This window comes from Stegostoma tigrinum, chromosome 5, assembly GCF_030684315.1.
Source record: "Stegostoma tigrinum isolate sSteTig4 chromosome 5, sSteTig4.hap1, whole genome shotgun sequence".
Taxonomy (NCBI): Eukaryota; Metazoa; Chordata; class Chondrichthyes; order Orectolobiformes; family Stegostomatidae; genus Stegostoma; species Stegostoma tigrinum.
The window spans coordinates 83,337,581-83,365,009 of NC_081358.1; the positions used below are offsets into that span (position 1 = coordinate 83,337,581).

Sequence of the window (27,429 nt, forward strand, 5' to 3'; positions counted from 1 at the left end):
GTTTGAGAGATTGCCACCAAAAAAATAACTTGTAAGAAGCCTACAAGACATGGTCCATACTTGATAAATTTAAGAAGATCCACAATCTGCCCATGGAAGAAATTTATTGTGGCGTTTGAGAGGCTATATAAAAGACTAAATAAATTCCATCTAGAAATTCAGGGGTCTGTGCTTGCATTCAAACTATTAGATTGTGTACAAATATATAAACTGTTAGTTTTGACAGATGTTCAATTTTGTAGAAATAACTCTTTTTGAACAAATGACTACTGCTCTGAAAAATGTTTAGAGGAGACAATCCAGCTGCCTTCACAGGATAAATTGGGAGCTATGCTTAATACAGAGAATGGAATATTTATTACAGCTTGAGAAAGTCACAGGTGGCCTAGTTGCAGACACTTGTGTAAGGACGAAATAAATTGGTGAAAGTGGGGGGTGCATCATATATTTAATAGATTTTTGAATCAAAAGAAAACACAAGAATCAGGTGCTAGCTGACTACAAATTAACCTTACAAATCCACAGATGTTATTTAGTCATGCTTTTAATGTGGCACAAAATTTTCTGGTCAGCATTTGTCCAAAAACCAAGAGTCTACTATTTGAGGCAACACACAAAACGAGGGGTTCTGATGTTGAATATGGTAAGGATGAGCGGTATGAAAACATTGTATTCATAGTCAAAGACTTAAGTCGTCCCATAAGCATTGCATTCAGTGGTGCTGTACCAGTTAATGGCTATGTCTTATCAGCGTGAAGTTGATTGGCTGAACTTTTATTTGGAAACCAGGGACAAAAGCATATTCAAATAGAGTTAAGGAATATGAAAACACAAGGGATTATTCAGAATTATACACAAGTATCACTGAATAAGTCTTTGATTGGAAAACAATGAAAATACTCTGAGACATGAAGAGTGGCAAACCTGCAGTTAGTGGGGTGTCAGCATTATCATAGTCAGTTAAGGAAAGCGGGTGTTTCCCTGTGTATAGGTTCACCAAGGCTCCTGAAACAGCAGCTTCCAAATCCACTACCATATCTTCTAGAAGGATAAAGGCAACAAATAGATGGGAAAACCACCACTTGCAAGTTCCGCTCCAAGCAACTCACTGCCCTGACTTAGAAATATATTACCATTCCTTCAGCGTCTCTGGGTCAGTATCCCAGAGCCCCCGTTACAATGGCATTATGGCTATACCTACATGAAATGGACTGCAGCGTTGGAAGAAGGCAGCTCACCACCACCTTCTGGACGTCCACTAAGAATGGGAAATAAATAATTGTCCAGCTAGTGATGACCACATTCCAACATTAAATCATATGATAATCACATTTTTTTATTTTAAAAAGAGGCATTGACCACTAGTCAATAAAACAATTATTGGGACCTGAGATAATGGGTACTGCAGATTCTGGAGAATCCAAGATAACAAAGTGTGAAGCTGGATGAACACAGCAGGCCAAGCAGCATCTCAGGACCACAAAAGCTGACGTTTCAGGCCTAGACCCTTCATCAGAGAGGGGGATGGGGAGAGGGTTCTGAAATAAATAGGGAGAGAAGGGGAGGCGGACCGAAGATAGATAGAGGAGAAGATAGGTGGGGAGGGGATAGATCAGTCCGGGGAGGACGGACAGGTCAAGGAGGCAGGATGAAGTTGGTAGGTGGGAAATGGAGGTGCGGCTTGAGGTGGGAGGAAGGGATAGGTGAGGGGAAGAACAGGTTAGGGAGGCGGGGACGAGCTGGGCTGGTTTTATGATGCAGTGGGGGGAGGGGACGAGCTGAGCTGGTTTTGGGATGCAGTGGGGGAGGGGGAGATTTTGAAGCTTGTGAAGTCCACATTGATACGATTGGGCTGCAGGGTTCCCAAGCGGAATATGAGTTGATGTTTCTGCAACCTTCAGGTGGCATCGTTGTGGCACTGCAGAAGGCCCATGATGGACTTGTCATCTAAGGAATGGGAGGGGGAGTTAAAATGGTTCGCGACTGGGAGGTGCAGTTGTTTATTACCTGTCACCTGAAAGGAAAAAGGAGATTTATCCCTCTACTGTGCCTCTTTTGAATTTGAAAAACAAACTGTGGAACTTTTGCAATATTCATGGAAAATCATCAATCTTTTCTTATTCATTCTAAGTTATTGCTCCTCTTTGAATTTTGGTGTTCTTGTATCTGTCCTAATGAATACAAGACAAAATACTTGGATAGAATGCCTCTTTTTAAAATAAAAAAATGTGATTATCATATGATTTAATGTTGAAATGTGAATACTATTCAGGTCAGCCACACTTGGGAATGGATTCTGTCCCATTCTACCTCTCCGCAACAGCTGTGCTGGTTTAGTTCTTGACTTGTTAAGTTACCTCAACCATTATGTTAGTTTTCTTTCTTTAACTGTTTGGCTATGCGAACATTGAGCAGACAGATACACTTCCATTTACCTAGTGCCTTTTAAAACTTTAGGTTTCCCGAAGCTCTTCACAGTTAATGAGATACTTCTGATATGCAATCACTGTTTTTACATGAATGTACATTGAACACTTTGATTATTTCATTCTGAATTGCTTTTAGATCCTTAAATGGCACTCTTCTCACTACACTTATAACTCGCATTATTGCAAACATGCTCGTAGATAGTGAATTAGAATTGATGCAAGATTATTTTCTTTCTAGAAATGTATAGAAAATAAATAATCAATAAAAAGAAACGAGTTTGCTCAGCAGGACACAGAAATCAAAGAGATTCAAATCTCAAAGTCAGGCAAACATGAAAGATCAAACAAATAAAAATGACAAAACTAATTAAAGCAATTAACAAAAAGGTTACTAGTCCACAGAAAAGCTGTGTCTAAATCAGTGTGGATGGTGATTGACCTGAAATGTTACTTCTGTTCCTCTGTACAGATGCTGCATGATTTGCTGGGCATTTGTAGCATTTTCTGTCTAGAATGATCCACATTTGTTTTTATTAAAATTTTATAATCCTCTTTGACCAGAGAGAAGGCTCTACATCTGATTATGATATTATAAATCATTAAATTTCTTCCAATTATTCATTCCTTGCTTTTCTTTTATTAGATAATAATTTTTAGCTGCTTTAAGGTCTTCCATGATGCCATGAGTTAATTGAAGCATCTGTTTCCAGGATGAATTGCTGGCAGAATTAGAAGAGCTGGAAGAAGAAGAATTAAGTAAGAAGATGACTAAAGTATTGCCAAGAGTTCCAACTACCTCCCTCCCATCCAGACAAGGTGAGCTAACGAGAACCTGGTGTTGGAATTAATTGAAATTTACAGGATATTTTTGTGTATGCTGATGTACTATAGAAATAGTGAACAGTTGAAGAAGGATGGAGTGAATTATACAACTTTTTCTATACTTTTCTTAAAATCAATAAAACTAATGTTAATTTTGGCCATGAAAGTGAGCAGCTATAAGGTATTTTGCTTGTTTGGAAATCTACCAATGATATAGCTCAAAAAGTAATGGAGAGATTTCAACTAAACCTATTACATAGAGTATGGCCCAAGGAAGAACTGGTTAGATTTTGTCAAAAATGTTGATCTGGGTCTGGAATGTTTTTAAGTGAAACTTTAAATATAGGGATGTCTATAACACACAATTACATTGTGTTTGGCAATATTGTTAACGGGTTTGGAATGTTTTGGATTGTCTCAGATGCTTGTTGTGCTATTCATCACAGATAACAAAATGTGTACAGTTTCTGAGAAGATTTAGATGTGGATTAGACTGAAGCTCTTAAAAAGTTTTTTTTGGTTCTGTAATTATGGAGAATGAACCAAACAGGGGAATATTCCAAGGAAATTTTGCATAATCGTAATTACATTTCTGCAACATTGAGAAAATGTGCACTTAGGAGTGCCCTCTTCACTTATTAAATAACTAATTCATGAATCATGTTAATTACATTTGCTTATCCATATCATATAACAATTAAGCATTGTCATATACTTCAAAATTATGGTCAGTTTAATTTTTGTCTTTGAGGAGGAATCTTTGGAGAGGGAAATTTTAAATTGGACTGCAAGCTGCATTTGGTGATTGTGTTTGAGATCTGTATGTCAGTCCACTCCCTTGAGAAGATTAGTGTGGTTGGGAAAGATGAAAGGAAAGGATGAAAGTATATCAAATATTTGGATGTTCTTTGGAGGTCGGTAATACATTGGGAATTAGTGCTCATATCAATGCAATGCAGTGCTAGTTGAAATTGCCTGGGCAGTGTGTTAATCACAGAAGCTCTGTGATAAAACACAGGCGTGTTTCTAGTCTCACTGATATGTGCTGACTTGTGCTATTTCATAGCTTTTGATTTGCTGTATTAGGGGAACACTTCAAAAATACCACCTTGTCCCTCTTTAGCAATATGGGTAATTGGAGTCAAGAAAATATCATTTCTTGCCATTTACTTAAGTATTGGATGTAGCTTTGTCTTCCCCACTCTCCATCCTTCTGGTTTTGCCAAAGAAGGCTGCCAGTTTAATGTCAAATTTTGTTTTGATTTTCCTTTTAGTTTCATATTTATGAATTCTCTCACACCGGGATCTGGACTGTGATTATTCCACTCAGGCAGCTCCTCACTGATAGTGGAGTGTAGGGAAGTTGTCATCCAATAGTTGGTTCACTTTGAGCTTGGGCCTGGTTGAAGTTTTTAAATTTCCAGCACCATCCTCAAGTTGGTAATCAGTTCTTGAATTATTTGTACTCACAAATATGCTTTAACATTGAATATTTTGTTCTGTTCATCGTCTTATTCCATGTGACAGTAATCATTATAATTATAAAACATTTTTGCATTGTAGGACTGTTGAATATTGTAGGCCGGCCATCATCATTATATCTCTGTTTTTGCTTCAGAGCTTAGCCAACTGATCCAGAATTATATGAATTCTGTTAATAGATTACCATTGTTGACCCTGATGCATTTGACTTGTTCTGGTGTAAAGCATGTAGTCGGTTATTTATACAGGGACGCTCATTCAATTAAATGTAAAGCTCATCAATTTTTACAAGCTAGACACACTATAGCCTTTGTCTATAACCTTTGTCTTCCTTTATCAAGAATTTGTACCTTTATCTGTCCAAGCAAATAGGCAATTTATCAAATATATTGAAATATTTTATGATTTTATCTTGTAGTTAAATCTAGGAAGAAGACCAGTGAAGAAGATGACGGTATGAAACACTTAAAAGCTTGGGCATCGTAGAATCATTCAGAAGAACCAAGAATAATAATGCTAGGGACATGAAGGTGACTTTGCATTCATGTATTTGGTAAAGAGTTCTACGAAACTTGGATGTACTGTGGCTATGGGTATCTGAAGTTCAGTTCTGCTGTGGTAAACTCTGATCGTCACATGGAATTTTTTTCTTTTAAATCAGTATTGGTAAATCATCCACTCTTCGTGTATTAGCATACTTAAAATCTCTACGCAATTTGGATCAGACAAAGTTTGGAAAATGTAAAAATTCAGGTATCATACTTTGGGGCTGAAATATTCAGAATATATTGAGCAAAGGGCTGATGAAAGCCTGCTATTTTCAAGTGATTATCTCATAGTGCATAGACTTTTTTATTTGAAAAAAACAGAATTGAGTTTTGATGTTTAAGCTAAATCCTTGTGACCTGATATTCTTTGGCATTTGTTCTGTTATGGATCAGAAGTGTGTATATTGGACAAACTGAGTCATTCCTCACGAATTATTATTGTAACTAAGCAGATGTTTTATAATTGGAAATTAGATTTCCTAACTCTGAAAGCATTAAGTTTAAAACTTAAGCTTTGCTGAAGCTTGTATCACTAGAATAATAACGGTGACAACCAATAAAATACTCCAAAATTGGAGTCAGACAGCCATATTCAAAAAGAAGAAAATAGCCTGGGAGCAAACGATGCTGCACAATATATGCAGTATGTTCAGTCAGCATTAAACACTTCCAATAATTTCACATAAAATATTGATTTTTCAGCTAAATGGATTTTACACCATTCAGTGCAAGACAAGCTGGTTCAGAAAAACACTAAAAGATTAATGACCACACAACTAGCCTTAGCTCAAAAACTAGTAAACATATTTGGTAAGGGAAATAACATTGAAATAACAAATAATAAAACCAAAAAGGTGACTATGACAGTAATATTTCTGTCTCCAGAAATTGATTTTAGATCTGTCCACTTCAGCCTTCCTTGTAAATGTACTCTGCCAAGTTTTTATTTCTGCTTGAACTTGTCCACTTATTTATTACTCCCTAATCTTTAAATGGAAACTAGGCACAATAGATCACAAATAGGAGATAACAAGGTGTAGAGCTGGATGAACACAGCAGGCCAAGTAGCATCAGAGGAGCCGGAAGGCTGACATTTTGGGCCTAGATCATTCTTCAGAAATGAAGAAGGGTCTTTTCTGAAGAAGGGTCTAGGCCTGAAATGTCAGCCTTCCTGTTCCTCTGATGCTGCTTGGCCTGCTGTGCTCATCCAGCTATACACCTAGTTATCCCAGATTCTCCAGCATCTGCAGTTCCTACTATCTCTGAAACAATAGATCAAAAGCATGATGAGCATTCATGGAGTTTGGGGGTAATAGATTAGCTTGGGTAGACCATTGGTTAAAGTACGGAAAACGAGGAATAAACAGGCCATTTTTGGGTTTGGAAGTCTGTTGCTAGCTCATGCCAAATAGATCAGTGCTGGCACGTCAATTATTGACATTCTGTATTAATGACTTGAATGAAGGACTGTGTTTAATATATCAAATTATACAAAACCAGGTAAGGAGTGAGTTGAAAGAATGACAAGGGTTCTGCAAATGCTTTACAGTTAAATTGAGTGAGCGAGCAAGAAGATGCAGATGGAGTATAATGTGAGATTTGGTAAGAAGAATAGAAAAGTAGAGTATCTTATAAATTGGGAAAAATTATTAAATCTTTGTTCTTGTAAACAACATAGTCAATGTGCAGATACAACAAACAATTAAGACAAATTGCATGTTGACTTTTATTGTAGGTAGTTTTCAGGACAAGAGTAAGGAAACCCTGAGATATGATGTAACAATCAATATCAAGAACACCCTTCCTTGGCAGTGAAACTAAAAGTACATTGTGTTCCAGTGGTCAGTCTTAGGAGACCTCTGCATAAATGCTCACTAGTGTATTCTTAGGTTTAAAGTTGTTCTAGGAAGAAGAATTGATTAGGATGTGTCTGCACACTCAGGATTTTAGAATGAGGTGATCTCATTTAAATATTTAACATTCTGAAAAAGACCAGAACAAGTAGATGCCAAGAGACTGTTTCCTCTTGGGGAAGAGTCTGGAACTCTGGCATAGGCTCAGGATAAGGAATTGGATATTTAGGACTGAGGTGCATAATTTCTTCAGCTAGAGTTGATACTATTAGATTGGAGTGGGTGCAGAAAAGACTTACCAGCATGTTGCCGAGAATATTGTGTTTGAGTTATAAAAATGGGTTGGATTGGCCGGGACCTTTTTCCACTGGAGTGTAGGGGGTTGGGGGGTGACCTTAGAGGTTTATAAAATCATGAGGTGCATAAATAAGGTGACTAGTAGGATAATAAAATGTGAGGCTGGATGAACACAGCAGGCCAAGCAGCATCTCAGGAGCACAAAAGCTGACGTTTCGGGCCTAGACCCTTCATCAGAGCTGATGAAGGGTCTAGGCCCGAAACGTCAGCTTTTGTGCTCCTGAGATGCTGCTTGGCCTGCTGTGTTCATCCAGCCTCACATTTTATTATCTTGGAGTCTCCAGCATCTGCAGTTCCCATTATCTCTGACTAGTAGGAGTCTTTTTCCTGTTTGGGGGAAGGTGGGGGAGTTCATAACTAGGGGCATATATTTAAGGTGAGAAGAGAAAGTATAAAAAAGGACATGAGGCTCAACTTTTTTAATATATAGAATGAGCTGCCAGAGGAAGTGGTGAATACAGGTTATTATATTTAAAAGACATTTGGTTAAGTACACGATTAGGAAAGGCTTAGAGGGATATGGCTCAAATGCAGACAAGTGGGACTGGTTTAATTTGGGAATATGGTCAATGTGGACTTATTGGACTGAAGTGTCTGTTTCTCTGCTGTGTGGTGCTATGACTCTATCTTTGGAGTTTTTGATACTACTTCGTTATATTCAGGTCTGAGATCAATAGATTTTTAGAGTCAATGCAAATGAAAATAAACCGGGTAAGGTGGGAAAATGGAGTTGATGCCAAAGATCATTACATCAGATATGCAACACAGACAGATCATTTCACCCAACCAGTCTCTTCTCTTTACTTTAGACCATAAAGTCTTTAGATGTAGTCAGAGCAGAAATAAGCCATTCTATAAGGCGTAGGAGCTAAAGTAAGTTATTCAGCTCATTAAGTCTGGTGTGCTATTCAATGAGATGATTGATCTGATAACCTTCATTCCCATTTTCCTGCTTTTTCCTCATAACCTTTGATTCCGTCATTGACTAAAATTCTGTCCATCTCGGCTTTGAATGTACTTTACAACCTACCCTTGGCAGCTCTCTGCAATAGTGAATTTGTGAAATTTCTTACCTCTGAGAGAAGAAATTCTTTGTCATCTCTGTCTTAAATGTGCGATGTCTTATTCTGAGATTTTTCCGTCTGGTTATAGACTGTCCCACGTGGGGAAGTAACCTTTCAGCATCTATCCAGACAAGGCCCGAAGAATCTTTGAATTTTTAATTACTATTTCTTTGACTAAGCTTTTGACTTTTTAAAAATTTACTTGTTTCTATGATGTGGATTAAGATGCTTTATTCGACATTAAAGATGCTGTACAAATGTGAAATAATGATAATTTGAGCATATGGTACCACGATACATTTGTGATTATCATTCAGTTGAGATGTGATAGAGATATAGTTGGAGCAGTACAAAAGCAAAAATCACATAAAACAGAAGTCTTGTCAAGAATGAATGTAGGTCAGTCAAAATAAAGTATCCAATCATATCCATATCACAATAAAAAGCTTGTGTCTGTACACCTATCCTAGATACCTATATTGTGAAAGTTCGTAAGTCTACATTTAGAATATAGATTGCCTCTATTATAAGTTTAAAAATGTTTGAGTTTCCACAGAAAAACTCAAAATGAGGCGGCATGGTGGCTCACTGGTTAGCACTGCAGCCTCATAGCACCAGGGACCTGGGTTCGATTTTACCCTCGGGTGACTGTCCTGTGTGGGTTTCCTCCAGGTGCTCCGGTTTCCTCCCACAGTCCAAAGATGTGCAGGCTAGGTGGATTGGCCAAGCTAAATTTGTGTCCAGGGAAGTGTAGATTATGGGGGGGATGGGTCTAGGTGGGATGCTCTGAGGTTCGGTGTGGACTTGTTAGGTCAAAGGGCCTGTTTCCACACTGTAGGGATTCTATGAAAAAAAAACTTCCTTTCCACTGAAACCTCAGCAAAGAGTACCGTAGTCCTGGGCTTTTCCATAGATGAGTGGCAGAACCACTGCAGAACTTGGAGATATTACCCAGTAATTGCATACGTAATACAAGGGCAACATGCAGGAGAAACCAAACATGCCCACAGTATGAACAGTACAGCTTTCGAAGTTCATAGAGTGTGCCTTTCAGAGATTTACTGAGTCAACTGCTTCACCCAATGTCCCATACGAAGTTACAGATTTTGGCTATTTTGTATATGGAAATTACTGAAATTCTAGGCCACTACACTGTTGTAATTGCATTTTTAAAATGTAATAAAGCACAAATACCTGTAATACAGAAATATGACACTAGCTTGATAACAACAAGAAAAGTTAAATGAAGCCTTTCCTTGCACTTTTTATTTTCTATTGCATTGCAAGCTTTCAAATTACTTTATTTTATTTTTGAGAAGATGATGGAGTTGACTAACTATTTGATATGCTATATTTAGATTTTTTTAAGCTACTTGATTTTCCTTTTGGGCAAAATAACGAGATATAAAATGGGGGACAAAATAAAATTTAGATCTGAAATTTTGCTTTCAGTGGAAAATCTGATTGAACACAATTTTATATTATGGTTGAGATGTATTCAAGCAATTAAGTCTTATTTAAAAAAAATCCAATATCATTAGTACCATTGACACTAACTGTAGAGGTTAAGTTTTAAATAGAACCTGTGTGGATTTTATATATTTTGGTTTACCTGTATCATTGTTCACTGAAGATAAATGCACCTATTGAAGCCAACCAATAGAAAGTGATGTCTAAGAACATTTTGTAAATAAAAGTACTTAATTTCCATATCATCTAATGTCTGAGTTTTATGTTACAAGAAACAAAAGTTTTGAATGAAACAGTTTTCACACATTGATGCCTTAAGTTTTTTGTTGACCATCTCTTCTAACAATTTTCTGTGTCTTTGAACATGCACATACATTTCAAAACTGATGTGTAGGATCTAGATACTGGAATCTGGCTAATGTTCCATTATCTAGGGCATTAGCGGCAGTCATTATCTGCTGACATAGTACAGATCCAGGTTTACACGTGACTTAATTGTGGTCAAGGTAACTTTGTTTTCATTTGTTCCTGGTATGTGGGCATCACTGACTAGGCTAGTATTTATTGACCATCCCTAATAGTACAATCAGTAAGGTATTGTTTTGTTTTGAGGGAACAATGATAAACATTTATAATTCGAATGTTATTTCCACTTTTGAAAATACTAAGCGTTTTTCAGTGGTTTTATTCAAAATGTTAAAATTTTGCCACTAATTTCTATATTCACTTTTTCCTTTAATTTACAACTTTCTTCAAGATTTGTGCTTTTTAAAAAATTACTGTTTTATGATACAAAACTCTGGCATTGAACTAACAACCTTCAAATAAGTTAAAATTGTTTTTTAAATTAGATGGTTTGCAATAAATAGGGGCTGCTTCATAGTGACAGTTATCTGTCAATCAGTGGAAAAGAACTGATGAAATCAACAATGATGTTGCTTCCTTGGTGCCACAGTCAAGGATATTAGAGAAGTTGCACTGTATTCTGCGATTTGCAGCTTTTGGTGTTGGGAGAGATGCATAAAATAAAGGCAAAAGAATAGTTCCAGAGATGAGGAATTTTGGTTCCAAAGATAGTATAGAGATTGCTGACAGGAGTTTGATTCAAGTTTTTAAAAAAAATCAGGATATGAAGAAATATTCCACACATGAAAAGATTCTATGGTTCATGGGTGGATGATGACATGGAGAATGCATCTGTAATAATGGCTGACAGTTAACTGCCAATTCACCAACCAGTATGCTTCTCTCCCAAGCATTATTTTCCTTTAACCTTGGTATTTTTTTGAATTTTCCTAATGTGTACAAAAAGGAAAGCTTTGAAATAAAACACTTTTGCTCAGAAATATAAAATTGTTTTGCAAATGACTGTTTATACATTTAGTTATTTTATTCATCAGTCATGCAAAAATTGTTCATTGTACATTAGGCAGAGACAGTAAGTCTGCTCACAATTACTGTTCATCTCCTTAATTAATGCTATGAGAAGCCCAAAGTTGTAACTGCAAATGCATGCAATCACACAGTGCAAGAGGGAATAATCCAGGTTGACAATGGGTATGAATAAATGCCCTTGCTCTTTTATTCTTGCCTTGTTTCAAAAAATTTCCAATTGGTTGGACCCCAGAAAATTAGGCTATAGAAATGGCTACTTCATTCCCAATTATTCCAAGTTACTGCCTTGCTCTAATCATTATCTTTTGGATCTAATCAGGTTATACCGATCTTGCTACCTTATCCCACCACCAAATAATTCCTGTATTTGTCTGCTGTTTATTTATATGGTTCAGCGTGGTTATTCACTGAACTTGGCCATGTTAGATTTATTTGCCCCTTCCAATACATTGAACAAAGCTCAATTCAATAAATGAAGTTTGCTGGTAGGAATTACAACAGTTGGCAGTCACTTGTGTTTCCATTCAAGTGTATAAACATCACTGTCAAGAAACAGCCAACCTTCCAATCTGACCATTATCACATCTGCAGCAACACAACTTCAAATGCAGGGCAGAGGCTAGTACTCTGGAGAAGCATTCTGGCTTGCTGTAGTGCCACTTAGATATTTTCAGAAGAAATGTTGTCATTTACTGACTTTCTTATCTACCTCTAAATTGGAGATCTGCCTGGGAAATATGCTGTTAAATTGATAGAGCAAATTGTCATGACTGCTTTCTACTGGCAACTTAAAAATATTTCACTCTGTGGCATGATTAAGCCAGTCCAATTTACTACCTCACCATTAGAGAACCAGAAACCTCATGTCTATTAAGTGAATTGAACAATCACAACACATGGGATAGAAAGTGTGGGATTTTAAATCAGTTACTATTAATGGTAGGTTTGAATTTTTTCTAATTTGTATAGTTCAGCATACTTAAATCATGAATGAAATCCTTGGAATTACAACTGTAGGTTACAAAACAAGTTACTTGTCTTTACAACTATTCAGTTTATTTACAGGCTCAAAAGCATTGGTTATTGTAGCATGGACTAGATGGTCTTAATCAGGACTTTATGGTGGTTTGCTATTTCTCTTTTTAATCTGTTTGCTTTTCTAGAATGAAAGTTTTGAACTGGTTACAAACAGCAAACATACAACAAAATGTTTAATGATTCCTGAAAATGAGCTCTATAATTTTTAAAAGAATATTCTCAACTATTTCCCTTTGTGCAGTTACTAAATGCAACAGGACACATAATAAAAAGTATGCTGATCAATACAATGTTTCACATTTCAGAAAAGAAGTGACCCCATTAGTTACTTTGTCAAGTAACTGGGTGCAATTTAAAAAAATACAATTAAAAATCCTCCAAATTACACAGTAAATTGCTAAATACTAGCAAAAACAACTGTGGTGAATGATTTTTTAAAAAAATTGCACCAACACAGCTTTTGTTGCCCTATTAAGTACCCAGACATGGATAATAATTTAATTTTGAATAATGCAATATTCTGAAATTTGCATATCAACCAGAACTTAAGAGGCTGGTAGAAAGGGGTGATATGACACATTGAATTCAATTTGTTAATTCAAAAATCTGTACAGAATGTAGAAGAATGACAAACAATATAAAGTATTCACTTTTAAAGGGAGACATAGGTGCACAAATACTTTAAAGTGGTTAATAAGGTGCATGCAATACCAGACTTTAGGAAGACCCATAGCTGACATAAGTAAGGTTATTGTGAACCTTTATATTCTACTGTTTTGGTATCAACAGGAGTACTGTATCCAATTCTAGGCACCAGACTTTGAGAAAATTGTGACAACATTGGAAAAAATGCTGAAAATATATGCAATGGCCCCAGGGAAGAGGAACTTCAATTTACATATTAATAGGGCCTTTCTCTTTAGAGCAATTAAAAGGGGATTCAATACAAGTGTGTAAAAAAGAAATGGTGTTGAAATGAAACAAATTAGAAGTAACAATTTTCATTGACAGAAGGCTCTAAGTGAGCAAAGATTTAACTATGCACATGAAAATTTTGATTGAAGGCCAGGCTTTCCGTCCACATGTTAGAGATTAGGCTCCTTTCAAATTTGATGAGGTAAAAAGTCTTAATGTCTTCAGTTAACCTCAGCTTTGCAGACCAAATTTTGATCAGTAGTTTGCAGCTCTACATTTGGGATTTATGTGAAAGATGCTTCAAATTTCTGTGCAGCCTAGTTTAAATACTTATGGCTGAGTTACAAGCACAAGTGACAAGCAAAAGAGTGTATTCAGACTATTACTTAATCTGTAAAGGCAACTGCTTGGAGCCCTGTTACTTGAATTTTCATTTCAAGAAGAAAATGCATGTTAGACTAATCAATCACGTACTAAGGTGCATTAAAGAATTTCAAAATGTTCAGTGTACTGATTGACAAATTTAAAAAACTTTATTTAAAAAAGCCACCAATGCACCCTTGCAAATTAAAACCAATTCAAGTTTCTACCGTTTCAGAATGTTCTATTTGTTTTTATGCAAGTGTTCTTAGTGTGATGGAATGAGTTGTATTTTATATCATGCATAAAATCTCCAGAAACTTGGCATATCACACAGAAGAATGTATACCCAGACCTGACAAATCACATAATGCAAGACTTACAGTGGAAGATTACAGCATTCAATAAAGTTCATCTTTAGGGTCTAGAGAACACAATGTAAATTACTAGCATAAATTAAAATATTCCTAATAGGAAATCAGGCAGTTGCAGTACAAATTCTCAAAAAAATCTCAGCCAAATTTTATGGCTCTCACTTATCACAGATGCTCATAACAAATAGCTGAATTAAAAATCATTGCATATCTTATAAATCCAGAAAAACAAGGCACTTGAAGTAATCAAGGCATGCAAGTTTGAGAAACCAACATTAAATGAAGAACTAGTTAACTTGATTGTAACAAGAAAAAACAATTCAAGCTAAAACATCTTTCGCCAATGAAACTTGTCAAAAACTTAAATACACAGTTTGCACAATGGCTGTGAACTATGTTCCTTCTCGTCACAACTTGGTAATTAAATTGTAAATCACTGTAGAACAGCTAAAAAAACCAGTGAGACTGTGACTGGTTAGTTTGAAAAACTGAAAAAAATAACAGGTTTATTTTGCTTTTGATCTTAAATAAAAATCTGTTTAACAGACAAATTTAAGGAACAAAACCAAATGAGATCAAGAGCTGCATTTGTGTACAGACAAAGTGATTTATGCGGCTTAAACAAAGGTCAAATCACATTAACCTGGAGGCCAATCAAACGACAGTTTCGCCAAAGTATACTTCCAAAGTAACATTTAAATAGTTCAGTTAGTGCCAGGAAAGAAATTGGCTTTCACGTTGCTAGGTAAGTAGCTACACAGTTTGATTAATGAAATGGCTACATCACGTTTAAATTTAGCTGTAATACATTTTAGCTAAACTATTCCTACATACATTTCCAGATAGAAATTGAAAGCAGCTTGCAAAAAATATATACAGGTAAAATTGACCGGCTCCAAAGAATTAATAGCCTAATTTATCTGTAATTTTTTGGCTTATACTTAAGCACTCAAACTTGCAAAATTCAGAGCCTAGTAAAGCTGATGTGCTAATAAAATCTAACTTATTGCATCAAGCAAAAATATATTGAAATATTTATTCATAGAAAGGGAAAATTTCCTTGGCTACTTCACATACAAATTTTAGAAACCATATTGATTCATAGCTTTGAGCTGTATTCCAGCTACAGCCATTGTTGCGATATATTACCAAGAATTATATATCAGCATTAACAAATGCTAATACTAAGTGTTCTATCAGTCTTCTTCCGCAGCTTCTGCTTCTTCTACTGGTGAAGACGTTTCATTTACAGGGCTATTCCAAGAGGATCCAGATTGTTCTTTATCAGACGTCATTCGACAGCTTAAAAATATTAAAATTAAATAAAATTGAAAGGCTTGCATTTATATTTTGCTTTTATTAAATTAAAATTGAAGGCAAAGTCAACACAACTGAGTAAGAGAATTCTTTCAAAATTGGGGGAACATAGTGAATTGAAATTGTGCAGGTAATGAGAGTTAAGGCACTTAAATTCAATACTGCTGTTTCTCATGTATACTGCCCTTACATCTCTGGCTCTATCTTTTCATTGCTCTGCTTCAGGCTACATGTCAAAAACATAAACAAGACTTAAAATTAGTCCTAGTCTTACTTGCTAGCATTAAAAAGTGTTGCATTAAAGAAGAAGAACTGTGCTTATGACAAAAGTCAAATCGTAAGGCAACTTCAAACTAAGAAGAACACAGAAGTATCAGAGGGGAGAAGCATATTAAAGGAATAAAGAGGATTATGAGGAAAAAGACTGGCACCTGCATGAAGAGGAATCCCAAAGTCTTCTACAGGCGCAAAAAGGACTAAGGGTACAAATAAAGAGGGAAATTACATGTGGAGGTAAAGGGTGTGGCTGAGGTATTAAAATGAATACTTTGCATTTATCTTTACCAAGGAGATGGATGCAATGCAGGTAGTGGTAATAGGCAAGGAAACTCTGTCACTGAAAGGGGTCAAAATTGATGAGGAAGAAAGATATGTCAGATAAACTGTTGATGCTGGATCTTGACAAAGCACTGGGATTGGATGAAACACATCCGAGTGCATTGAAGAGTAAGTGGAAACTGCAGGGGCACTGGCTGTAATCCTCCAATCTTCCCCAGACTTGAGAGGTGGCAGGGGACTGGAGAGTTCTAATGACAGTTAGAGAGTCAGTTTAACTGTGGTGAGGAAAGTTAGAATCATCAGACCATACAGTACAGAAGAGGCCCTTTAGCCCACTGAATCTGCATTAACCAAAAGTACTCTAACTGTAAAGCACATGAACTGCAGCAAGAAAAGATGGCAGCTCATTACCACCTTCCCAAGGCCAACAAGGGATAAGCAATAAATGTTGGCAACATCCACATCCTACAAGTGAATTAAAAAAAACACTAGTGCAACTTTCTAGCACTTAGAGCATAAGATATAGGAGTGGAAGTAAGGCCATTCGGCTCATCGGGTCCACTCTACCATTTCATCATGGCTGATGGGCACTTCACCTCCATTTCCCTGCACTCTCCCCGTAGCCCTTAATTCTTTGCAAGATCAAGAATTTATCAATCTTCTGCCTTGAACGCATTTAATGTCCTGGCCTCCACTGCACTCGGTGGCAATGAATTCCACAGGCCCACCACTCTCTGGCTGAAGAAATGGCTCCTCATTTCCGTTTTAAATTTACCCCCTCTAATTCTAAGGCTGTGCCCATGGGTCCTATTCTCCTCGCCTAACGGAAACAACTTCCCAGCGTCCACCCTTTCTAAACCATGCATTACCTTGTAAGTTTCTATTAGATCTCCCCTCAACCTTCTAAACTCTAATGAATACAATCCCAGGATCCTCAGCCGTTCATCATACGTTAAACCTACCATTCCAGAGATCATCCGTGTGAATCTCCGCTGGACACCCTCCAGTGCAAGTATGTCCTTCCTGAGGTGTGGGGCCCAAAACTGGACACAATATTCTAAATGAGGCCTAACTAGAGCTTTATAAAGTCTCAGAAGCACATCGCTGCTTTTATATTCCAACCTTCTTGAGATAAATGACAGCATTACATTCGTTTTCTTAATCACAGACTCTACCTGCAAGTTAACCTTTAGAGAATCCTGGGCTAACACTCCCAGATCCCTTTGTACTTCGGATTTATGAAGTTTCTCACAGTTTAGAAAATAGTCCATGCCTATATTCCATTTTTCCAAAGTGCAAGACCTCGCGTTTGTTCACTTTGGATTTCATCAAACATTTCCTGGCCCACCCTCCTATACTGTTTAAGTCTTTCTGCAGCCTCCCCACCTCCTCAGTACTACCTGCCTGTCCACCTATCTTCATACCATCGGCAAACTTCGCCAGAATGCCCCCACGCCCTTCATACAGATCATTAATATATAAAGTGAACAGCTGCAGCCCCGACACCGAACCCTGCAGGACACCACCTGACACCAGTTGCCATTCCGAAAAAGAGCCTTTTATCTCAACTCTCTGCCACTTAGGCCATAGATTTCCTCATTGGGTGGGTTGTTGACAATCTGTGTCATTTGCAAACTTATCAATCTCCCACATTTTCTTCAGCATATATATCACAAACAATAAAGGTACCCAGCAATGATGCTTGCGGTATGCCACTGGAGACCGGTCTCCAGCCACAGAAACGGCATTCTACTACCATTGTGCTCTCGTCTTCTACTGCATTTTGGAATGAACTTGCCAGTTTCCCCTGGATCCCAAGTGCTTTTATCTTATTTATCAATTTCCTATGTGGGACTGCGTCAAAGGCTTTGCTGAAATCTGTATAAACTGTCAAAGACCTTCTCTCCATTATAAAGGTCAGAAGTGGAGATGTTTGCCAATGATCACACAATATTCAAACCTCAGATACTGTAGCAATCATTGTGCAAATGCAGTAAGATCAGGACAGTGTTCAAGCTTGGGTTGAAAGGTAGCAAGTACCATTTGCGCTACACAATGCCACACAAGAGTTATCTCCAAGAGGTAATCTAATTATGATCACGTAACACTCAAAGACATTACAACTGCTAAAACCCCCTAACATCTTGAGTGTTACTATTGACTAGACACTGTATTGGACTTGACCCACATAAATTGCAGCTACAAGAGGAGGTCAAAGGCTAGGAATCGGAGTGAGTAATTGACTTTTCAACTCCCTAGAGTCTGTTGCCTGGATGAATGCAGCTCCAAGATTAGAAAATTGACACAATCACAAAGAAGCCCACTTGATTACTGTCATATCCACAAACATTAATTCCCTCTGCCACCAATTAACTGTAGTAGCAGTGGGTATTGTACACAAGAAATATTGCCCTTAGCACTTTCCAAACCTATGACCATCTAGAAGGACAGGGCAGCAAATACAGGGGAACATCACCTGTTGGCTCCTCTCCAAGCCACTCACTGTTCTGATTTGGAAATATATTGTTCTTTTAACGCTGACAGATGACAATGCTTCAGCTCCTTCTCTAACAGTTTTACGCGTATATCTAGAGCAAGTGCACCACAGAAGTTCAAAGCGGCAGATCAATTGGGCTTCTGTTAATGATACAGTATTTTGGACTGTAACATGAATTTCAGCCCCTCAAAAGTAGTATCCATGTAATAGTTGATACCATAAAATTAACTTATAAAAACACTCAAAAATTCGGCTTTTACACAAGTAGATATGATAAACATAGGAAGACTCTAAATAAAGGGAGGAGTGAAGAACGCAGGCATGAATAAGGACTGGCTAGATTAGGAAAGGGTACAAAACGCACCAAGAAAAAGACAAAATCACAAATATGGATCATAATTAAAAAAATGTAAGAGAGGGGGAGGGGCAAAGGAAGTGACGTGCTTTAAAATCAGATAAACAGACCATAATGTATGAAAAATGAAGTCAAAAATTAAGTGAGAAACATGCATTGTCATGTGCAAAAAATTAAAAATTACTGAAAGAACAAAAAAATCTTACAAGTATTTGATCAACAGTAAACCATTTAGCATCTCAAGGCTTTCTGCTATTCAGATACATGTACAAAACAAAAATCAAAACACAAAGTAACTGACGCTGGACAAATCTCCAGTTTCTAGAATATATAAAAAAAAAATGAAGAAACTGGAGATGATTTATAATCTTTAAAAATTGAGCATTCTTTTCCATGGCTTCGTCTATATGGCTTCAATAATACCTGTTGTCCCCTATTACAGCTTGGTCAGCTTCTACTGCAGAGGATTCAACTTCGCCACTAGATTCACTCTCCTGCCCAGAGGGTCTGCGTGTTTTCTCTTGTTCCAAGGACATTTCCCTACAAGATAGTCAAGAATACAAAGCAATATTTTATTATTCAAGAAAGAGGAGAAAAACAAGCATATATAACCAGGTTTGAAATGTTCTGCCATTACTAATTGCAACCTTCAAACTCATAATAAAAGCTGACATATTGGTCTTTAAAATGCTACCACAGCAGTTTTCTCTGATTATGAGAAGGCTGACAAGGGCAGGTGAGATTTATAGTTGAACAACCTACTTAACATTCAACAACTAAATCAGAAAAGCTGCAGTGAGGCAGGATAGGGGAATCGATAAGTCTTAAACATCACACACATTTGAGTTTGAAATAAAGCTCCTAATACGCAATGCCACAAAAACATTTGCTGGTCAACTGGAGTATAAAATTCTACAATTCCTAACAGGCCAGCGTAACTTACATTTCACAAAATGAACAATCTGATACTTCAGCACATAAATCTATACTGTGATGTCGAAGGCAATACTCATGAAGGAACTCTGGGATACTGGAAAACTATGTCCACACATCACTTATTGCTCACTTTGTTAGTGTCTGTATTGCAGCATTTAAAAGTATTACAAGTTCCATTGTGAAAAGTTTTTAAAAAAATTTTAAGTATTTTGGGAAGTCTTTTTTGTTTAATTTTTTCTGCCAACAGGCCAAGTGAATCATGTTCCAAAATGACCACCCAAGCTTCCTCACAGACATTTGATGAAAAATATCAGGAACCATAAAGCTACTTTACATTAAGTTTCCTTCCAGTCTTGCTGGGCAGACTCCTGACCATTGATAACTTGATCATGCATTAAATATCATGTCTCTACTACAATTCTGAAACTGCACAGACATCCAAGGACAAAATTTGCATATTTAGCTGAATAGCTAATAGGAACCATGAATTTTAGGTAAAAATAACTGAATTGTTAAATCAGTCGCCAAGGAGATAAAAGTATTTAGGGTATTGACCTTACATGTCAAAATCATTTTCACAAGTAGATTTCATTAAATACCTTATTCTACTTTCTAAAACTTCTATATGAAGACATTTTTCTTCCAGTAATTTCTTCAAAGCCTCAACTTCCTTTTGTTTTTCAGCAAGTTCCTTTTGTAGTCTGTAATTAGTTTCTTCTAATGTTTCACAGAAAGCCTGTGGTGGTAAACCATTAATAAATTTAACACACTGGTCTTTCATTGAGCTAAACTGTTCCATAGTACAACCATAAGACTATGCCTTAAAAATTTATAAATTGCGATGCAAAGGTATTTCAATTTCCATTGCACAATAAGACAATATCATACAAATAAAGACAGAACATGCTGGAAATACACAACTGGTCAACCAGCTTTTGAAGGGATTATACACAAATTTGCAGGTACAGCATTTGGGTACTTCATTTTACCACTAATGCTTCAACAATGTGACAATATTATGGCTTGAAGAGCTGTATTTTGTCTTGTTCCTTTTTTTAAATAAAATGAAGAAAGGCTGAGACAGAGGCGCTGAGCAGTCTGCTCAAAAAAAGAAAAAGTTGGAATAGAAGCAGCCTAAATGGGTAGGATCAAGCTCCCAAAGAGCCAGGATTTCGAGTTTTGGCATTCTACAGTTGCAGAAGTCCTAAACCTGGATGTGGAAGCTCTTATTCCGCTCTCTGTTACAGCTAAAAGCTAGGGTTCTCTTCCTGCTGCTAGAAATGCATGTGACTCTAATCTATTTTATGACTTACCTTTGCTAAAGGTGCATTTATGGGATATCACTACATTGGAACAGTTAATTAATATACGTCTTATTTTGTTAAGCATTTCAATACGGTTACAGTTATGCGAATTCTCTTTTAATTTTGTCTGTATTTTAGTGTATGAATGAAGCATGTTTCATTTCAAGCCTAGTAGTTTGACCAATCAAATAGCATTCGGACCACAACGCTTTAGACTTATCTTTAAAAATAAGAAAACTTTAGGGTCTAGATATCTTAATATATTTGGAGGGGGTTTGATCTTGTCCATAAGAAATAAGTAATAATTATAATGGTAGATTAAATTAATCTAAACTAGTTAAATACAGTAGGAATACAGGATACTTACTGTCTATTCATACTGTTGCTCATTGGATGCAAGAGTTACTAGCTCAGCTAGTATTTATTGCTCACTTCTAGTTGTGCTTGGAAAAGGTGATCATGATCAGCCTTATTGAAATGCTGTAATCCATTTGGTATAGGTACTCACACAATATTGGTTAGGAAAGGGGGGAGTTCCAGGATTTGACTCTGAGACAGAGGAAAAGGAGATACATTTCCAAGTCAGGATAGTAAGAGGCTTGGAAATGGTAATGCTCTCATGTATCTGCTGCCCTTGTCTTTCTAGATGGTAGTCAGTCATTGTGAGATTTGAAGGTGGTGTGAATTTCTACAGTACCTTTTCTTAATAGTAACACTGCTGCTACACAGCCTTTGTTGGTGGGACTGAATTTTTTTGTGGATATGGTGCAAATCAAGCAGGTTGCTTTGTCCTGAATAGTGTCAAGCTTTGTGTTACTGGGGCTAGTACAAGTGGAAAGTATTCCATCGCATACCTAGCTTGCGTCTTCCAGGTTGAGGAAAATCTTGGGGATTGAGGAGTCAAGTTAATCACTCGAAGATTCCTAGTCTCTGACCTGCGTTTGTAGTCACGGTATTTATGAAGTTAGTCCAGTTCAGTTTTTGGCCAACAGTAATCCCTAAAATGTTAATAGTGGGAGGTTCAATGATGGTGACATTATTGAATATCAAGGAGCAATGATTAGATTTGTTTTTAATGGAAAATGGTTATCACCTGGCATTTGAACAGAGTGAACATGACCTAGCATTTGTCATCCCAAGCCTGGATATTGCCCAGCTCCTGCTGCATTTGGGCAAAGATTGCTTTAGTGTGAAAATAATCATAATATTGTTGTGGTTTTGCAATTAGATACTGCATATCATTTCTTATTCCAGTGCTGTACAAAATCTCTGGTAACTGCAAGAGTTTGTTTTGAGTTAAATCTATAGATCATTCATCACTCGATAGGAATTATCCAGTCTTAAAACAACACTACCCTGTAAAGGCAGAACCAAAACGTGTGCAGTATACATAGCGGCTGAGAGAAACACTGTACGCTATGTAACCTATTCTATTCCCATCCTTTGGTACAGAGAGGTTTACTGAAACAAAATTGGAAGTGAAGGGGAACTCCCTGCATTAGAGTCCTAACACCAAACACAATGCATTTCAATTAAATTCAGAATGAACAGTCATGCATCCTCCTTGCAAGTAAATGTGCCAGAATTTATACATTTAACTGAACAGATCTTATAACCTGTAGTAACCAACAATTTTAAATAAAAGTGGCATGAATGAATTGTTAAAAATCTAGCACCAAATTGGATAACCGTGCTTAAGACATAGATCTTACAAGATAAAAAAAAATTCCACAAATAAATCTTATTTAATGCCTGCCTCTTACTTACTAAAGTTTAAGTGAAGACATTTTTCTTCCATAATCCATGCTGAAAAGGCAAACTTTCCATCTTAAAAGGTTCTGAAGGAGGAAGGGTCACTGGACCCAAAACAGTATTTCTGATTGCTCTCCACTGATATAGCTCCAGTAATTTCTATTTTGGTTTCAGATTTCCTGCATCTGCATTTCTTTGTGTTTTTTTTAAGATATTCCATCTTAAAAGGCAGGCCTTATTAATAAACTGGGAGACAGAGTTTAAAAACTGCAGCCTCCCATAAGACTAAGATAAAGGGCGTTTTCTTCTGAGGTTCAAAAGTTTTTCAAACTGGTTTCTACGGTACTGGTGGAGGCACAGTAATTGATGACAAAAGCAAAGGTAGATTAATTCTTGACCAACAAGAAAGTCAAAAAGGGTATCATGCAGAGGCAGGAGTATGGAGTTTTGATCACAGTCTCATCTACCAGATCTCATCAAATGACAGTGCAGAAGTGACGGTTCAAGTAGCCTACTCCTCTTAATTTTCTGAACCTCTATCAGGTCACCCCTCAACCTCCTGTGTTCCGGGGGAAAAGCCCAAGCCTCCAGCCTCTCAGTAACATTCTTGTAAATCTTTCTAGTTTAATAATATTCGTCTTATAGCAGGCGATCAGAATTGTACAGTGTGGCCTTACCAATGTTTTTGTACAGCCTTAACATGATTTACCAACTCCTACACATAATGCACTGACCAATGAAGGAAAGCGTGTTAAACATTGCTTCCATCACCTTGTGCACCTGTTAAGTTACTTTCAAGGAACTATGTACTTGCATCCTAAGGTCTCTTTGTTCAACACTCCCTACAGCCTTACATTAACCAACTGTGTAAGTTATGGCTTGGTTTGTCTTACCAAAATGCAAGACCTCTCACTTATCTGAATTAAATTCCATTTGTCATTCCTCAGCCCACTGGACCAGTTGATCCTGATCACGATGTACTGTTAGATAACCTTCACTGTCCATTATACCACCAATTTTGGTGTCACATTGCAGTATTCACTGGTATGAGGGAATTTGGATATCGTGGTATGAGTGACAAAGTTGGTAATTAGGAACAGCAAGCTATTAGGAAAGTACATGAAATGTTAGAGTACATTGCAATGGGAACAGAATATAAAAATTAGAAGGACCACACGAGGACTACTGTCAACTTGTTGAAAAACAAATGCAAATGCTTTTCTCAAGAAGAACTGTCAAATGGGTTGAACATGTAACTCTTGAAGTTTAGAAGAATGATATTTAATCTTGGGAAAAGATAAGATCCTGAATAGAATCAAGTGTTTGCCTGGAGGATGTTCCCTCCTATGGGGTCAACAAATATATGAATTGAGAGGAGTAGGCTATTTGAACCCTCACCTCTGCACTGTCATTCAATGAGATCATGGTAGATGAGACTGTGATCAAAATTCCATACTCCTGCCTATGCATAATTCAGGCTGACCTTTCAATACACTGTACTGTGGAAGGAGTGCAAAAACAGTGTTTACATAGTGAAATGTTCCAAGCAACTTTACATAAATACTATTAAACAAAGCCTGCCAGTATCACATGGGAATCATTAGAACAAGATGTAAGGTAGAATTTAAGGAGCATCTTACTGGAAAAGCAATTAAAGGAAAGAATGTCAGAGTTTAGAATCTAAGCAAATGAGGGCACAGCTGCTCATGGTGAAACAAAGAAAGAAAATTAATTTTTTTCCCCCCCAACTCGCGACGTGGACATCACTGGTTCATTCATAGTTGTTCTTGAGCCAGTGGTGAGCTGCCTTCTTGAACCACTGCAGTCCATTTAGTGTGGGCAGACCCACAATGGTATTAGAGAATTAGTTCCAGGATTTTAAATGAGCAACCCTAAAGGAGCAATGATATATTTCCCAGTCAGGATGCTGAGTGGCTTGGAGAGGAACACACAGGGAGTTATCTTGCCTTGTATCTGCCACCCAGGTCTTTTTAGATGATTGCAGTTGTGGGTTTGGAAGATTGAGAAGTTTTGGTAAATTTCTGCTGTGCATCTCATTGATGGTACACACTGCTGCTCTTGTGTAGTAGTGGAGGGAGCAAATGTGTACATGGTGCCAATCAGACAGCTTCATCCTGTTTGTCCAATGTAGTGCAACTAGTCAATTAATCCAAATACATTGGACAAACGGGCAGAAAGCTAGCCACCAGGATGCATGAACATCAACTAGCCACAAAAAGACATGATCCACTATCACTAGTATCCTTACATACAGATGAGGAAGGACACCACTTTGATTGGGACAACACATCCGTCCTAGGACAAGCCAAACAGAGACACGCACGAGAATTCCTAGAAGCATGGCATTCCAACCGGAACTCCATCAACAAACACATTGATTTGGAGCCCATCTACCATCCTCTGAGAAAAAGAACAGGAAATGACATCAATGCAGGAAATGACATCACCAACCCAAGGAAACCCAAACAGATGAATAGAAAGCAGGACATAACACCAGTGCTTCACCGGAGGCTCACTGATGATGTTACCTAGAATGGTGACGAAATGTCTGAAAACGAACCTTCCAGCTCAGCGAGCAAACTCACATCCAGAACCTCAACCTGGAGCTACAAATCTTCTCAAAACTCACTAATCGTGTTACATATTACAGGATTCACAGTTTTGATCTGTTCATACAGCCAAGTTACTTTTACAGCTATAAGAGTTGTTCCCTGTTCAATAGTAATCCTAGAGTGTCAAATTCAGGATTCACATCGAATATCAAGGAGTGATGGTTAAATTTATTTTTGTTGGGAGATGGTTATTGCCTGGCAATTGTGGGGCACAAATTATACTTTCTAATTATTTGCTTAAGCCTGGGGATAGTCCTCGTCTTTTGGCATTTGGACATGAACTGCTTCAGTGTCTGAGGAGTCACAAATGGTGCTGAACATTGTGGAATTATCAGTGAACATCCCCACCTTCAACATCATGATCTACACCTAACAGCCACAGCTATCTATTTATGTGCCAGTTAAGAATCTAACCAGCAGATGCTTCTCCACAGTTCCCACGGACTCTAGTTTGGCCAAGGTCCTTGATATCACACAATCAAATGCGACATCGATGTCACAGGCTGTGTGACTCTCAGCACACGTCTGGAATTCAGTTCTTCTCTGTTTAAACCAAGGTTGTAATGAGGTCAGTATGTACATGCCATCAGAATGAGAGAAAAGCAGAAACAGAAGGTTGAGGGGCTGAAGGAGGTTAGGCATAGGGAGAGACTAAACCTTGCAGAATTTGGAAACAAGGACTCAAGTATTAAATCTATGATATCTCCAGATTGCAAAACATTGTAGGTCGATGAGAATGCCATGCCTCCAGTACAATAATAAATAGGCTTCAAAGTAGTTCATTGGCTGAGTGTTTTGGGATGTCCAGATGCCATGAAAAGGAACATTTAGATGGGTGTCTTCATTTCGCCCATCCATTTGAAGGAATGCATTCTTCCTAGTGCCTTTTACTAAGACAGAACCAAAACTCATGAACAGATTTTTTGAATTCCAGTGTAGGACTGGTTGGCCAAGTTATAAATGGAATTTTAAGTCTTCCTGATGCAGCAAAGACATAGAAGCCATTGTTCACACACTTCTTCCTCAACACAATGACCATGGGGGCGGGGGGGGGGGGGGGGGGGGGGAGAAATACAGGAAAGATTGCGTCACTTTCTCTCCTGAGTTAATGGATGTATCAGGAAATTGCTAATTGCAAAAATTCCAATTTTCATGCCATAGGTCAGCATTCTGGCAATTTTATACGTATGATATGCATTATATATGGGGTTGTCTAAGTAACAGAAGATTACTGTCTTGAAGAGCACAAATTTCTTCTATATGCTTTGTTTGAAAAGACTTCCCAAACCTTGCTCGGTGAGGCACCCAATAAGTATCAGAGAATACCTTAGGGAAAATGAACTGATGCTGAAGTTTTCAGGGCATCATACCTATCAGAACAAATGAAAAAATACGGCACTACTTAATTGCCACATTATGAAATTCCCATGTTTGCTCAGAATATAGGTTTTATCAGTCTGGGCTATGCTACAACAACAAAAAAAAGGGTGTGGAACAAAGTTATGGGCAGGATGTAGATAATTCTGTTATTTCCTATCATATTAGCAATCACGCTGAAACCAATTAAGAATTCTTCAAATTACTGGTCAAATTAGTTTTACTTCCTTTCACAAAGCAGTTAGGAATTGCGACTAAGTTTGATTTTGTAAAACTTTATAACAAAGATGATCAATAACCCGCCCAGATTTATATACAAAAATGTGATCAATACCAATGCCATCAGAATCGCAAAGTCAAAAGATTAAAAAAAAACAAACAGCCAGCTTTGACTACAAGAGCTAGGTCTTAAAACATTTAACAACAATGCATGGAATGTTGTTTTTGCTGGTTGGAGGTCTGTGACCAACGGTGTGCCACAGCAATTGGTGCTGGGCCCATTGCTTTTCATCACTTATATAAATGATTTGCATGTGAGTATAGGAGGTATAATTAATAGTTGCAGATAACACCAAAATTGATGATGTTGTAGT

General features: G+C 37.3%; 2 protein-coding genes across 5 annotated transcripts in view; one reads left to right on the forward strand and one right to left on the reverse strand.

The window, feature by feature from the left end:
- The window catches only part of chmp4c (charged multivesicular body protein 4C), a 41,382-nt gene extending 31,112 nt beyond the window's left edge, over positions 1-10,270 (forward strand). The window contains exons 4-6 of the mRNA XM_048528733.2: positions 3,140-3,245; positions 5,152-5,263; positions 8,644-10,270. Coding sequence (XP_048384690.1) covers positions 3,140-3,245; positions 5,152-5,219 — 174 coding nt within the window. The 3' untranslated portion in view covers positions 5,220-5,263; positions 8,644-10,270. The remainder of the gene's footprint in view (positions 1-3,139; positions 3,246-5,151; positions 5,264-8,643) is intronic.
- A 635-nt stretch (positions 10,271-10,905) lies between these two features.
- snx16 (sorting nexin 16) overlaps positions 10,906-27,429 on the reverse strand; it is a 37,629-nt gene continuing 21,105 nt past the window's right edge. For all 4 annotated transcript variants that reach the window (XM_048529546.2, XM_048529543.2, XM_048529545.2 and 1 more), the window contains exons 6-8: positions 20,370-20,506; positions 19,258-19,374; positions 10,906-15,409 (exon numbers count right to left, since the gene is read on the reverse strand). In XM_048529546.2, coding sequence (XP_048385503.1) covers positions 15,304-15,409; positions 19,258-19,374; positions 20,370-20,506 — 360 coding nt within the window. In that variant the 3' untranslated portion in view covers positions 10,906-15,303. The remainder of the gene's footprint in view (positions 15,410-19,257; positions 19,375-20,369; positions 20,507-27,429) is intronic.